The sequence below is a fragment of the Sylvia atricapilla genome, chromosome 1, assembly GCF_009819655.1.
Source record: "Sylvia atricapilla isolate bSylAtr1 chromosome 1, bSylAtr1.pri, whole genome shotgun sequence".
Lineage (NCBI taxonomy): Eukaryota > Metazoa > Chordata > Aves > Passeriformes > Sylviidae > Sylvia > Sylvia atricapilla.
In genome coordinates this window covers 90,880,692-90,896,681 of record NC_089140.1, presented here as the reverse complement: position 1 = coordinate 90,896,681, position 15,990 = coordinate 90,880,692, and the positions used below count along the sequence as shown (strand labels likewise).

Sequence of the window (15,990 nt, the reverse complement as noted above, 5' to 3'; positions counted from 1 at the left end):
AGTTTCACATCTAACTTCTGGAGAGTTTGGGATTTTTAATTTGCAATTTCAGGATATGCATATTGATGTGAAATACCACCTACTTACTAGGTGTTCTAGTGAAATTTGAAACTTGACATCTAAGATGAACCTTAGGAATAATCTAAATGTTTCATATCTAAATACATGTCATCTATTTTTTTACTTTCCAAATTTTTCCAGAATTTCCATTTTTGTACACAAAACATGATCTTTTTACACAAATTTTTTGTGGAAAACAATCTCTGATTTTTAAGTGTTTAGTGACTAGGTAAAAAGGCAGGGAAAAGAGAAAAAATATATACTCCTTAAAAAACTATTGATAAAACAATAAAATTACTGCAGTTCCTTGAAATAAATAAATAAATAAGACAAATGTGGTCCAAAATGGTCAATTAGTAAGAGAAAAGTGGTTCTTCACTATGAGAGCTGTGAGGCACTAGAACAGGTTGCCCAAAGTCATGGATGTCCCATCTCTGGAAGTGTTCAAGCCCAGGTTGGATTTGGCTTTGAGCAACCTGGTCTAATGAGTGGCATCATTGACCATGGCCACGGAATTTGGAACTAGATGATATTTAAGGTACATTTCTGACCCCAGCCATTCTAGGAGTTTATGAAAAGTACACACATTACCATGAGTCTTAATATTAGAAAATGTTGTGATCGTGTATAGAAAACAGTTCAGATATTTGTATGTATATATTAATGGCTTAGTGGCATTTAATGTTGTGGTTTATCTATTGCATTGCTGATAATGACCCTGAATGTAAAGTTGACTCATTGCTGCTTGCAATTAATATAACCAGTAAAACAACTGTGATTAGCGTAAAACCATGGGAATTTTACCACTTTGTGGCAGTCTTGAATGTGATATTGAAAAAGAAACCCCTAAACAAACAAAAAAATAGAAAAAAGGAATAGATATTTAGGCCAGCAAAGTATTTTTAACTTCAATATTTTTCAAGTCTTTGCTTATTAACCACTCTCCTGCATTATGCTCCAGTAAAACCACAGTTAGAACAACTCTGAGGGATTTAAAAAATACTTTTCACATAATCATGTTCATACTAACCAGTTACAGTTTTTTTGACTTCACATCAATAACCATACTTAGCATTCAATCCTTTTACTGCTATTAATAAGTACTCAGCTCTTTTGTGTACAGCTTAGTGGTATATTTGGCAAACAGATACATGGTATTTTCGTGTCTCTAATAAGACTCTGTTTTGTTCTCACTGAAACAGTAATTGTCTCTTGGGAATACTAATAAATTCAATTATACTCATAATATGTTTCTAACTCAATATTCAGAAAAATGTCATTTCTAGCATGTTTGATTAAAAAAACTTTTATGTATTCCTGACTGGGATTGTGCATATTAGAATAACATAGTTACTGTCTGTATTGAAAATATTCTAGCTTAAATATTCCAGGATTTTGTCAAAATGAGATCATTGTTGCTAAGAAAGAGATAGTAAGTTTCAGATGAAAATAAATTTTTAATTTTGAAGAAAATGACCTCAAATTTTTCTGCTATAATTCATTAATGCAGCTGGCAAAATGAAAAATTTAGAAAACAGCAGAAGTCTCTGAAATTCTTCTATCTGCTCATTTATATTCTTAAATGTATTATACCTCCATATCCTACTCATTTGAAAGAACATGATAAAAATATCAGTAATTGAACAGCATGACCATGATGTTACACAATTGATAAGTAATTTTCTCCTGTTGGAAATTTCTAATGATGTGTTTCACCAGAAGCTGAAGAAAACCACCCTTCCCTCAGTACCCACCAAACAAGCAGAAAAAAAATGTCTCTTTAGCAGACAACAACTTGCATTCAAATACCTGTTCCTAACTAGACACAAGACCTGAAAAGAATCTTTCTTTTTTTCTTAAATGGTTAAGTCATTACAAAATTCTTGATGCGTTCAATTATTTTAGGGTATACTTTCTGCTTATATGGCTTGGTTCCTTTTTTTTTCTTTCTTTTTTTTTTTTTTTAATAAGAGGTATTGACTATTTGAATATGTCCTACAAATATTTTGTTTTCTATAATTCAAAGACAGCATACAAGTGTCAAAGGAAATTATATAATTTGGTATGCAACAATCAAGTATTCCTACACAGATAGTAAAACAGAGTTTCCTATGACTGGGTTTTTCCTATGTCTGGGAATTTTTACTTTTTATAAATGACTTGATAGAAGCTCTTACAGTGCATTAACTGTGATAACTAAAATAAAATAGAAAACATTTACCTGGTGGATAGCACAGTTGACAAAAAATAAACACTGGAAGTATCTCCACAAAGAAAGAGATCTTTTCTATAATGTTCCTGACTGGAAACAGATATGATTGTTATTTAAAAAAAACCACACCCTACCTTCCTCAAATACTAAACTTTAAAGAAATAGTGTAAGTTTCAGCTAAAGAGTCACTGCACCTATGAACAAGATGCTCCTCACATCTCGTAGGAGCATTACTTTTTATTTTCCTTTGGCAGTAAACCCTCTCTGTTTTTAACCTATCCATAAGGTGCTAAACATCTTTTATTTTTTCAAGGAAGACAATATTTATGCCACATAATAAGCACAGATAGGTTAAGAATCTTATGTAAAATTACTTTAAATTCAATCCTTTTTCCTCTCAACCTTGAGCTTTAGCTGGCTAGTCTATATCTGCTGCTATTTGATATCTTCACACAAATCTGAGCCTCTCTCATCATCTCATTATGGGAATGGTAAAGTGGTTCCTAATTATAAATCTGTGTAACAGACATAAAAGTTACCTGATATCACCACTCATTATTAATAAAAGAAGCCATCTTATTGAGAAGAATGAGTTAGTAAGGGGAAATTATTAAGTGGCAAAAGTGCCAGAAACACTGAATAAAGAATTAAAAATCTCTGTTTATATATTCTAAGAATGAAGCTTACAAATAAATACAACATTTTAGGTGCTGCTAACTTTCAGATAAACAACAATATTATTTGAATTAATTTTATATATTTTATTTTCGTATAATTACATTTCTATATAAAATTATAAAATTAGGTTACCTTGGAAAATCAACTGAATTCATGAAAAGTTAAAACTCATTTTTCAAGAAGTTCCACTATTTTCCTTTATTTGACCAGCACTGCCTATGCATTCAGAAGACCACACAGTTAAAATCTGGCAACAAATGCCTGAGAAGGTCTTGAGTTCATGAAAATGGTAATAGCAATTTCAAGTGTAGTTGATGAAGGAAGTGATGCATTTTACTGCTTTGTCAAATTGAAAACAAAAAATATAACCACCTGAACTGAATACACTACACACTCTTGTTTTTTCATATGGCAACTTTGTTAATGCTATGTTAATCCAGTTTGCCAGTCTCAAGTGAAAAAAGAAGATGGGATTAAAGACTCACAGTGATGAATAAAGAAACCCAGGTATCAGCTCAAAGAACCTTCATGTGTCGTGTTAAAAGCTTCAAACTTCTTATCACTTCTCTAGGTGATTTTATTTGTTTAAAATAACAAATATTTGAATGGGATAGTGAAACGTCTTGGTTCTTTAAGAACTCCCTCAGTTAGTGAAACATTTAGATTGTGCTTCTGCAGCAGAATCTCTCAGGTTTAAGATTCTTGCAAACATACTTTTCCCCACCTCAATTTTTTTATAATAAAACCTGAAAAATCTTTCTTTTGTAGGACTTGACCCTCCACTCTCCAGATTTGTTTATGAGACTCGGACTGATTCACTTAAGGAATATCAGTAATGAGTCAGTTCTATACACATCCTGGGGAGAAGCTGCAGTGCCCACAAGGTTAGGCTGCAGCTGAACATTGCTGCTGAGCAGCTTGGTGGCATCTCAGTACTAGATTTAGGTACTTAAAAGGAACAAATGTGAGAATAAACCATGCTGTGCATTTAGCCCTGGAGAGCACAATTGTCTTTAAGTGGACAATTGCATTGATTTCTGTGTAGTATGCAGGAAATTAAGCACCTTCTATTTTCTTGGAAACTGGGGACATCATGGATAATTACTATGAAAAAAAATGTTTCATCTCAACAAGTTTTCCCTGGGTTATGGCCCTGCTTCTATTAACGAAGGCAAAATTGAGAGTGTGAGCACAAGCAGACCCCAAAGAATGAGTTCATCCTTTTGAATTATACTTTTCTCATTTATATCAGACATTTTTGACAAATTTTTAAGAATTTGTATGGCACCAGCTCCTGTAAAACGTAAGTGGCAATAATGTTAGAGAATTGAATCCTGCTGTTTTCACATAAATTAAATACAGAGGTTCATCACATGCTGTGAGATCTCCTGTAGTGATTTCTTCATATCCTTTAGATCATTTTTCAGAGTTAATCTATGGGTAGTGTAAAAGATGTTATCATTTCTCCTGTTTCTGTAAGGGGGCTTTAAAAACTGTCTGCTGTTTCTACTGTAGGAGAGGAAAACATTCTAAAAATATTACCTAAATAAATCTCTGGCAAGGTTGTGGTGTATTTGCTTCAGTATATGACATAATTTTGTTTCTAGGATCTATTGAGCCTTATAACTTTTGTCTGTACTCTTTTTTCTTTACCCTCAAGAAAATGTCATTTACTAAAATAGAAGCTGATCAGGCTCATGTTAAGCTCAGTAACAGAACTGCTGTTGAATTTAATAGGAGTGAGATCCGTCTCTGACCGAAACACAGTGAGAACAATTATAGAAGTGATTATACAGAAAAGGGAGATTAAAATTAACAGCTAAACAATTAAGTAGGAAATAAACTGAAGAATACACACAAAATTAAAAGGGCCAGATGAAACACACAAACAAAAGCTCTGGTTTCCAGAGACAAAGAAATAGATTAGAGGTCTAAATCCTTTGTTCATTCAAAGTTGAGTGTTTGTCTACTGGATTTTCTTTTAAATTCCTGGCCAAAACTAAACAATTCAAGCACAAGAATTAGGCAAATATAAAGTCTAAAGACAGGAAACATACCCCTCCACCAAAAAAAAAAAAAAACCAAAAAAAACCAAAAACCAAAAAAAACAAAACCCCTAAAACAAACTAGAAACCCTGAGTTTTGGGGAATGTCTGAAGTGCATAAGGGCATTAATAAGAACCACATCATCAACTACTATCCAAATATCAAGGCCACATGCTATTTGGTACAAGAGAGTCTAGTCCAAGTGCCTCTTGCCCACAGAGAAAACCACAGATTTAGTGGTGGTGCTGCCCACAAGGTTTTCCTTTCAGTCTGTTGCTTCAACATTGGTTAAAGAGAGAAAACACAAAGTGACAAGCAAAGACAAAGCAGAAATAAATAAAAAGACAGAAGGTTCATACATCTTCTCTCTCTCCCTGCTGTACTATTAGAGGTAAGTCCCTCCTTTTAGAGCTGAACTCAGCCAGCTCCCAGAGTTTTAGCAAATCGCAACCATCCCTCTGCCCCTGTAGCCTGCTTCCATCCCTAGGAACCCAATCTGTAAGAGCTCAAAACTGTCTTTCCCTGCCTGTCTCTCACTCGAGTCCATAAGAGCTCAAAACTGTCTTTCCCCGCCTGTCCCTCACTACAGTTCTATAAGTCCCTGTTTAATGTGTTTTTCAGGATGTCTCTCCACTCTTATATCACATTGCAATCCCTACCCTTCAGAGGTTCCAGGTTTCCCTAGAAAGGGTGAAACGTGGACCGTGGAGTTCCACCTTGCCTAGCTGTTCTCTCAGCATGGCAGATATAAGAATATTAAAAAAAAAAATCCCCCAAAAAGAGTAAAAGAGGAAAAACCCCTGCCTTTCACATTGTTGCAAGGCATAGAGTCAAAAGTGTTCATGACCCATAATTAAGAATAATACTAGTTGAAAACACTAAATGTGTCTTAATATCTGGATACATTTAAAGGTCACACTTTAAAATGCACCTTTGAGAAGATATAAGGTCTATAACATCTACTATTGCCATGAATGCACATGTCCTCAAGATGTTTTGCTGAGAAAAACTCAAATTCTGGGTAGTCACACACACACTGTAATAGCGAGCTGGACCTTGTCTCTTGTGGTCTGTACTCTCTCCTTTTCTCTTTCTATGTCTCCATCCTACCTCACTGTTTGGTTTCTTCTTTCTGTACAAAGAGTGTTTCCTTCAAGCTTTTTTTTTTTTTTTTTTTTTTTTTGGTTGGTTGGTTGGTTGGTTTTTTGTTTTTTGTTTTTTGGTTTTTTTTTACCAAGTCAAAACACTGACCTGGCTCAGTGAGATCATGTGAAATCCCAGGACATCTGCCTGGCTTTGACAATGTATATAGACTATGCTAACTACTGAGATGAGCAAGATAAAGCAGGCTTCATTTTAGTGCCTTGGTTAATTGCAACACTTAAATCCTCTTATATTTTATGTGATACCCTTGCAGAACACTTTGGAATGTAAAGGATATTGAAAAGTAATTTCTGTCTGCAGAATAAGTATCTCCTATCAAAGCATGAACCCTATATTCAATTATTCAAGACGGATCATCTACCCCTTCCTAATCACTACAATGACCCAGTGCACCACACTCCCCAGAAGAAAGTCCTGCTACACATCAAAACCACCAAGTCAGAGGAGAAGAGCTGTTCACTCTACTAATACCTAATGAACAGGCCTTTTTTTGTGGAACCATGGGTGTGAGCAACATAGAGTGCTTAAAACATCTTCAGCTCCAACTTAATAATTAGATTTACTTATTTGAGGAAGATGTATAACAGAGAAGACTATGGTTATCTTCAGGACCATAGTAGTCTTACATTCCATAGCAGTTAGAACTTGGAAAGACATTACTCATCTTAAATGTAAATCATGAAATTCTCAGTGGAATGTATCACGAAGTCTAAACGTTATGATCTTATCTAATATTCTCTCTATTTTAAGTATCTCTATTTAGCATGTCACCTTAAACTCTATTCATAGGATATGTCACCAGCATTGCTAATTTTGAGTCTCTCTCTTCCATATAATGACTGCTATCAAATATGTTTCCACTTGCTTGCATTTTTCCAGTTGGCATCACATCTCATTTCACATCCTTACTTCTAAATTCTCCCCCTTTTTTTTTTTTTTTTTTCCAATGATACCATGGTGATTCTGAGATTAAAAACAAAGATAAATCATTCTCATTCTCTCTCTCTGAAACAATTTGTACTTTGGCATGCATATGCATGTAATGAAATATTGTATTGCTTTTTCTTGTTCTGTGCAACCAATAAAGTTGCTATTAACTAAGACAGGATCTAATGGTTCAATAATACACTGACCACTTTCTCAGAACTCACTGCTCTGGATCATTTTAATTCCATATAATTGGAGTTATAAAATATGATACCTGATTTCTAATTCTGACATGGAACTAAATTATGCCATTACAAGTTCTTACTGTGAAAACATAGAATTATTATGTATTGAAATATACTTGATTACTTTTCCATAGAAAATGGGCATACCAAGATAAAAATGAGTGTGTTCAGGAACCAATTGGGAACTCTATCACTCTGTCACAAGTCCACATTTTATAAATTTAAAGACATATAATACCTTTAATCATCAAACTATTTTACTATATGTTGAAAATGCTTTGCTGACTTAACTACATTTAACACTGGTTTCTATGTTTCAGCATAATGACTTATAGACCACCTCCTCCTACATCCAGTGCCTTACAGAGTGGAAAGTGGTAGTACAACTTAGCAAATAAAACCTTTGAACCCTTTAGATGTTACTGGTGTAATTCTAGGTCATGTTTCAGTGTCCTTGGAATATTACAGCATTAGGCATATGTCACACATAGACATAAACAGTAGAAAAGCAAAAAAAAAAAAGAGCTGATCTTGCAAAGCATTTCACCCTCCAAACAGCATTACAAACAACATCTTCTACAGGAAACAAACCAACCAGATTTGAATGTAAAACCTACAATTTGGAAACCATTTTTCCTGAGTTTGTGAGGATAGAATAATAGAATGGCCTGGATTTTAAGATGCCTTAAAGGTCACTTATTTCAAATCCCCATGCTGTGGCAGAAACATCTTAGTAAACACAGAAGTTTTAAGGATCTCCTATAAGTTTGCTAAAAATTGTCAGAAACTTTAAAAGACACCATATATGACATATCCAATTAAGTACACTGGCTATTGTGTATATACTGCTACTCTGGTGAGATCTCATGAGTTCTGAAATACAGAATACAATGAAGGTGATTATTTTGCTTAGAGAGGAGATAACATTAATAAACACTTTATAGCTTCGCATGTGCCTATAAAACTTGAATGAAAACTTTTACCTCCTTTCCAAAAAAACATCTCCCTTCATTGACATGTGGCTCTTTCTCTGTGTCTGAGATAGAGTTGTTATACCCTGATGACTTACCTCAATGGCTTTTTATGATCATTCTCAATTGTAAGTATTTTTTTAAAGACTAAGCCACAGTCAGTGAAATAAAATGGGAGTTTTAAACTAATCTCTTATGGCTACAATGAGTAATCAAAATCATGCATTTCAAGAGAGACGGATGATGAAGAGAGATTTGTCCTGGCCTGATCCTATAAGCACTGGTTATCTGTAAGCAGACCTTATGAAACCACTAAGCATACTGACCACATGGGATTGGGATGTTCATGACATGGAGCCAAATGAATACTCTGTACCCAGCACTTGGTGGATGTTTGGATGAGAGGAGGAGAGAGAGAAGGGTTATTCAACAGGTAAGTGCATTTGCCTCCCATATTTATGAATTTCCTAGCAGTAATTCACAGTTTTCTAAATACGATAAACGTGCATTGCCCCAGTGAATGGTAGCCATGTAGAGATGGTATCTAGGAGAATCCCATTTAAGAGAATGTAATTGGAGGAAAAAAATTTTAAATAATTGTTTTAATGAGTAGGACGTTGTAAAAACCTTCCTTATTGGTGGCTACTGAAGGATTTGTTGCATCTATGACTGCAGTACTAATTGCTGACAGAGATGGGGTTCATAAGATGCATCAGTAGCCATGCACAGGAAAACACAATCAGAAATGCTTCTGTACTGAACTGAAAACCTGGAAAGCCAAGACTGAGCAGAAATCTTAGACGTTGCTCTGTTTATGCAGCATTTAACTATATTAGAAAAAAAATCTGCTTAAGGCATGAGGTGATATTTCTTAATCAAAATTTGGCTTTAGGACACAGCATTCTCCCCCCTCCCTTTCTTTTATTGGTCACGTAAGTCAAGTAAGTGTTGCACTCAAGTGTTGCACTCAAGTCCCTCTATGGCAGACAAACAGACCTAACACAATGTTACAGATAAAAATTTGAATAAAAGGAAGAGATATGTAGGATTAAACAAAATAAGCAGCCCACAGTTAAATTTTGTTGCATTTAGAAAATAAGACTGGTGATTACATTTTGAGAGGCAGATTAGAGAAAAATCAAATAGAAGAAATGTTCTAGCTCAGAGGTACAGTACTTTGGACATTGGTTCATTTTTCAAAGTTACGACTGAGCCATTTCACATGTAAAGAAGGACTCAAATTTAGTCTTACATAGCTACATTTGGTTGGAAATCTGTTTCCTAGAACAGCTAGATGCTGATAAGTATCTTTGGTTCCCACTTTCCTTCTGTTCAGCAGTGCATGGCTGCTTCCAGAGGAGGGTTGTAGCCCAGTCATATAACTATCCCTGCTTGCAGCCTGGCAGGGAACTCAGGAGCTCTGGATACAAGCCCCTCAAGACTGAGCAGACATCGAGGTTTAAAAATTATGTTCCATGCCACTAGATCCTTCTTCAATGGAGTATGAGAAAAGAATGGTGATTGACATCAACAATGGATTTCTAATGACACTTCTGCTCCATCAGTAGCTTTTTCACAAAAAGGGTATAATTCCTGGATAAAAAATGGATAATGTCATCTTCTACTTCCTATAGTCCCCCTTGTATTCACAAAGTTATAGACTAGTTTATGAGAAGTGAACAGAATTATCCTTTTAAAATCTTTAAGGCATCTTTCTACTAGGTATATTGAGGATTAGAGCTCTAGTGGTAGGAAGACTGGATGTTCTTTCCTTCTCCTTTTCTTTGCTGCTAAAGTTTAAGTGTTTGAAATACAGCTGTGTCCAGGCCGAGCTAAGGAAGGCAACGCTTTCCCCAGACAATCCTGTACATTCACCCACAGTATGTCTTCTAGTCCATCTTGGCATGTGCTATTGAATCTCCAGTGTTTTGAAATGGTCAAAAAACTGATCACAGGTTGTTTCACTTGTATAGGGATTCTAGTCAGTATGGAAGGCTTCAGTTGGTATATTGGGACGTATTTGCATCAACTAACTTCAGGTATTAAACTTTCATGCTTTGAATTATCCTCTTGAAGTAAAATTCCTCTCTTGCCACTCATGGCATCAGAAATTCAGACTCCTAAAAAACAGGTGCTGTGGACTGCAACTTTCTAGAGACGTGAAGAAGAATCAAAATTATAGTGAAGGGAACTCCTGAGTGTGACATTTTTAGGTAACAGGCCAAGCAGAGTCCTAGAATTTTTTGAGAAGATACTGGATAAATTTCAATGCTGTTTTGTACTGCTTCTAGAAGGAGTATCCTTGCAGTGAAGTTCTTGCCCTATCCCTTTCTTTGAAAAGACCTCTGCAATTCAGAGTAAGTGCATACTACATGGAACAATTAAGACAAGTTTCTAGGTGGACATATTTAATTTGGCTTCAGAGTTGCTTGCTTTGATTTAACTAGAATGCATTCTATATGGATCTAGGCTTGCGAGAATTTATAGTGTAGCCTGGAAATAGTAGTAGAAGTCTTTGGAGAATTGGCCAAAGAGACTGACTAAGGAGATCTAGATAAGCAGCAGTCATGTAGTTTAAAATAATATGGAATGTGTAGAGAAAACACAGTAACTTTACAGGTATTACAAGTTGCCATGCTACAAACACAACATTAGTAAATGATCTTTCTAGATATGATTTCAAAACAAGAGTATACATCTACCTTTTCAGTTTGAGGTCAAATCCCAATGCATCTGAAGCTTTCCATAATAATAATAATAACAATAACAACAACAACAACAATAATAATATCAATAATGAAAACAACAACAACAACAACCACCACCATAATTAAGCTCTGTGCACGTTTTACAATTTGGTCCCAGGAAATATCCCAGGAAAGAACTACATGAATCAGTGATTTAATGAAATGACACATCCAGCTACTGAACTTTTCTGTTTGCATTTCTCACAAAGTTTCCTGTAAGACTGAATTCAACTAGAATTGAACTAGAATATACAGAATTACTTACTGTGCAAAGTGTCTCAAATGTCTTTTCGGAGACAAAGGATCCATCAAGACCAAAAAGAAAAATAGATGCATAAGAAAGCATTCCTCCAAGGATAATAAGGTTGTTCATGTAGGGACTGGACATCTTTATTAGTCTATGGACAAAAGGTGATAGTGCATTAAAGAGGAAAAGATTACTGCTAGGCTTCTAGAGCAATAAAGAAAAGCTTTTTTTAACCAGGCAAAGAGACAACTCTTCTAGAACTCCATGAAATCTAAAGGCATGCACCGTATTTTCTGTTTTATGATGTTTAGCATTGTTTCAGGTTTTTGAATGCTTAGTAAAAAGACCTTCTTTTTTACTGATGCATTAATTAGCTAGGGTTAATGTCATTAGCAGAGAGTTAAACACAAAATAGAAAATTACACTTTTCAGACAGTATAAAAGAGCTTAAATACAGTCTGTTTCAATGTGAATATATTACCCAGTGGTTTCAATTAAAATGTTCTAAAATACTACCCTTCCACAGTTTTACATTTTCCTTACATATATATGTAGATATATACACATATTTATATACATAACTGGTTCTACAAACACAGCATTAAATATGAAAGAACTTGTGATAGAAGTAGCATGAATGTCTTACTTCTGATTTCTGTTTTTGATGTTAAAGAACAAGAAAGCACTGGCCATTATCATTCCTAGGATTGTGAGGGCAGACAGGATGCTGTAGAGAGGCAGGGAGATTTTGCGCAGTTCCTCTTGTATAATGGTTTTGTCCTTTGGAGGCTCAGGTCCTAGAATTACATGAAGAAATAAAAAGCTAAAGCTCAACCAGATGTAGAATTTCTGCAAGAAACTTTGCCTCACCTAAGTACTATACCTTGAATTAGCACACTTATCAACTGTGAATCACATCAGTAGTTGATGAATTCATTGACTTTGACAGACATACGTTAGTCACATTGATTGACATGAAGATTTGCATTTCTGGAGCAGGTAAATATCCTCTCTGGAAGAAAAGACACAACCATACCCCAGTGCAGAACCCCATATATGCTAACTAGCCTCATTTTAAAGTAAATAAACACTAAAATGCATACTTCGAGTGTAAATTTTACCAGGAGGTGGTGCTTTTATGAAACAATTGACAGAGCAATAAGCAGAAAAACAGGAAGCATTGTATTTGTGCCCACTGTTGTTGCCAGAGCAAATTCAGACAGCTTGTCTGGAGATCAGCCTTAGCGTAGCATCACTGGGACAGGGATTGATGACCCTGGGGCTGAAATGTGGTCCTGGGCTCTAGGTATGATGGGGGAAGACCTGGGAGGAGGAAAGGAAAAGTTGCTGGTGCCCTCAGGATTCTACAGAAGAGAAGAATATGGGGAAATGGACGGCAAAAGTTTTAAAGGGAGAGATCCACTTTGCAGATGGGGATTTGAATCTCTGAACTTAAAAACTATGTTTAAAGCTGTGTGCTTCATCGACAGTCAGCTCCAACTAATTAAAAGGCTTCTCGGTTTAATGAGGAGAATCACTTTCCGACAACTGCAATAAAGCTCTGCATCCCTGACTTTCCACACTTCATTTCACCTGCCTGCTAATTTTTTCCTTGGTGCAGGAGATTGGCAAAAGGCCTTTTGCCTCACTGTCTTCCTTCAGAAACAGATTTGTGTGCCCTGCAGTTCCTGAGCCTGTCCTTTCACATCGGCTCTCTGACGGGGCTGCAAGGGCCAAGGGCTGAGCAGCTCCTTTTGTAGCACGGCTGCAGAAACTGAGCTGTGAGTACCTGACTGGCAGCTGCCATAGCTAAATTTTACATCCACTCCTCTGCCTTGCACCTAAAAGAACATTCAAGGATTTGCATAATAAAATAGCTTTACCTTCAAGAGTTAAGTTGAAACTATTCAGACCATGGAAAATTGCTACCCTTTGGTCTTTATGCCCAACTCTTCAGAAAAAAAAAATTCCTTTAGGTGATTACAAAAAAGTGGCAGTGAAGGGACGATTTGTTGATTTAATATTGGAGGGAAGCACCTGAGATTTTATTCTTTTCCTCCACATTGCTTGCATTTACAGTGCATGGCAATTAATAAAATTAGACAAATAGCAAGCCAAAAAACCAATAAAACACATGCTTGATTTAAAAGGACTAACACTAAAAAATAAAACTTCACCCTACTCCTTCTGTACTCTACAGAGCATATTGATGGTTTGTATTTATTGAATATAAACAAACAGTGAATCTACAAACATTCTTTTCTTGTTTGTGCACCAGCCATTCAATCCTGTTGCTTCCTGTTGCTGTGGAATTTTATGCAATGGTTTAAACAGGAACATTTTTACTACTCTCTATTTGAAATAGTTGAAGTTACCAGGCTTCTTATACTGACTGGAAGTCAGCATCCTCCACACTGAGTATCCAACTGTCTCAATGAAAAGCTAAGATGAGTCAACGGAAAGATTCACTGTAAGGAACATAATACATCTTAAGACAACCATAAGACAGGTTATGGGTGGAAAGACCACCTTTCAAATGTGGTTAGAACAAGACCTAGCAGTCCTGTCCTGAAAAAAGACTGTACAGAGACTTTTCCCCACCATGTACTGTCTGTAAAGGTGAGAAGTTATGAACAAACGCTGTCTCCTGTAACTTTATTCATACTTCATATATTCTCTGGAAATTAATTGTACTGAATCAGTATTAAACTACATCATTAGTTTCTCCTTGCAGCAAAAGTGATCTGCTGGGTTCGAGACTTCACCAACTGCGACAGATTCTGCACTCTTCATTTCCAAAGCCTCACTCCCCAGTGACGTGAAAAATTTGTGTATCCGTGCACTTTTAAGTCCAGCAAGGGATATCAAAAGGAAAGGTGGAAACCTCCAGCAGATGGACAAGTAGTCATGAATTAGATCACTGCAATGAAACTCCACTCATGCTCATGCAAACCTTGGGTGTTGGGACATTGGGAAAAGGTGTAGTAAAGTACAACAGTACAACAGCTTGGTACTCATCTACCTCACCACTCCCAGGGGAAAACCACATAGAACTCACAAAGCTGACTTCACTTTCTCTCACTGAACTGCATCATAGCAGATCTTAAGATTAAATCTTAAAATTAGCTTTGAAAATAATGTATATTCAACAGGAGACACCCTTAAAGCTCATTTCATCTCACACCTGGCTGCCATGGCAACGGGCTCTGAAAACCATGGGTATGACTGCATGACAGCTGCTTGAGAGCTGAAGAAGTCCCCATGCAATACTGGAGCAGCATGGGATAAAAAATGGCAGGAAGATACAGCAAGAAATGCTATATGTCTGCTGTGCACCTTTGGAGTGCTGGTGGTCTGAAAACTCTCTCTGGCCCCGTTTCTGGCCCCGTTTCCCTGTTTTCTCTTTCCCCCTTTCCACCTTTAGCCATGCTAAAACCAGCCTTGGTATTTTGAAAATGTATTTTTTAACTACCTAACAGACACCTCCCAAAGAAAAACAACTACCTCCTTCTTGTATCTGCAAACACAGAACATGGGAGCATCCCTCAGGTGAGATGAACTGGGGGAGTGGGAAATGGGGATGAAATAGAACGTTGTTCATTGATGAAGAACCTGCTTCTTAAAATATCAAAAAACATCTGTGTACACATATACATTTGATTTTGCCATATCACTGGAATAAAAACCAAGTATACAATATCAAAATACTGCAATTTTCTGTTCAGAAATCTATTTTTAAAGCATTTTTTCTACAGTGTCACATTTTATATTAAAAAATCAAAAACAGTTTTTTAAGAGCACACAGTCTTACAAACTACGTACAGCTATCCATGTCACTGCTATACCTCCTTCCAGTTTTGTCTCCTACCTTGGAACCTGATGCTGTTGTTGATTATTACCAATTTGTCATGCACAGCATTGTATTCTCCCACCTTTACTTCTTTTTGTTCTGCAGAGAAACAAACAAGAGTGATTGTTTATGGCAGTTCACATGTTCTCAACTGTTTAACTGATTTTTTCTTTTTTGACAGTATGTCAAAAGGAAATGAAATATGAAAGAATAGAGCATGAATAATTAAATCAGAATTCCAGACAGCTAACATCATTAAAAGAAACATTTCTGGTTCTTGAAAGGAATGTAAAGCATTTTTAAGAACTCATTTACATAATCAGGGAACTGTTATTGGACACAGTCATCTCCAGCTTAAAGATCACAAAGTTTCTTACTTCCTCACACTATGCAGAGCATTTTGACTGGGAGAACATACACAGCTAAATCACACATTCCCCTCCCATTTAAACAACTAGGACATCATGCTTGTGAACTATTTCCCAGGAGAGTCATGGTGGCAGGCTCCAGCCAGTATGGAGCAGACTGGCTAGTTAGCTGGGAATCAAATCTCTTACTCTGACTGGGAGTTCACGACTAATTAGTACCCTGACTGCAAAACATACTGTGTTACATTATTAAAACCAACGTGCACTTGAGTTGAAATTTTACAGTAAGTCTCATCTGGTATTTTGGGTGCTTTTGGGTATTTTGGGACTGTTGTCACATCCATGGCCATCTTGTACCTGACAGAATCGAATATGCAGATAGAGGAATTTGTTTGTTTGCTGCCTTGGCCACTGGAACTCTGACATGCATTTACCCCACATTTCTGATGACATCTGCCATCAATTTTGTCAAGAT

The 15,990-nt window shown here is 36.1% G+C and overlaps 1 protein-coding gene across 1 annotated transcript in view; it reads right to left on the bottom strand.

The window, feature by feature from the left end:
- GABBR2 (gamma-aminobutyric acid type B receptor subunit 2) overlaps positions 1–15,990 on the bottom strand; it is a 244,100-nt gene that overhangs the window by 147,273 nt on the left and 80,837 nt on the right. The window contains exons 7-9 of the mRNA XM_066313731.1: positions 15,166–15,246; positions 11,944–12,094; positions 11,316–11,448 (exon numbers count right to left, since the gene is read on the bottom strand). Coding sequence (XP_066169828.1) covers positions 11,316–11,448; positions 11,944–12,094; positions 15,166–15,246 — 365 coding nt within the window. The remainder of the gene's footprint in view (positions 1–11,315; positions 11,449–11,943; positions 12,095–15,165; positions 15,247–15,990) is intronic.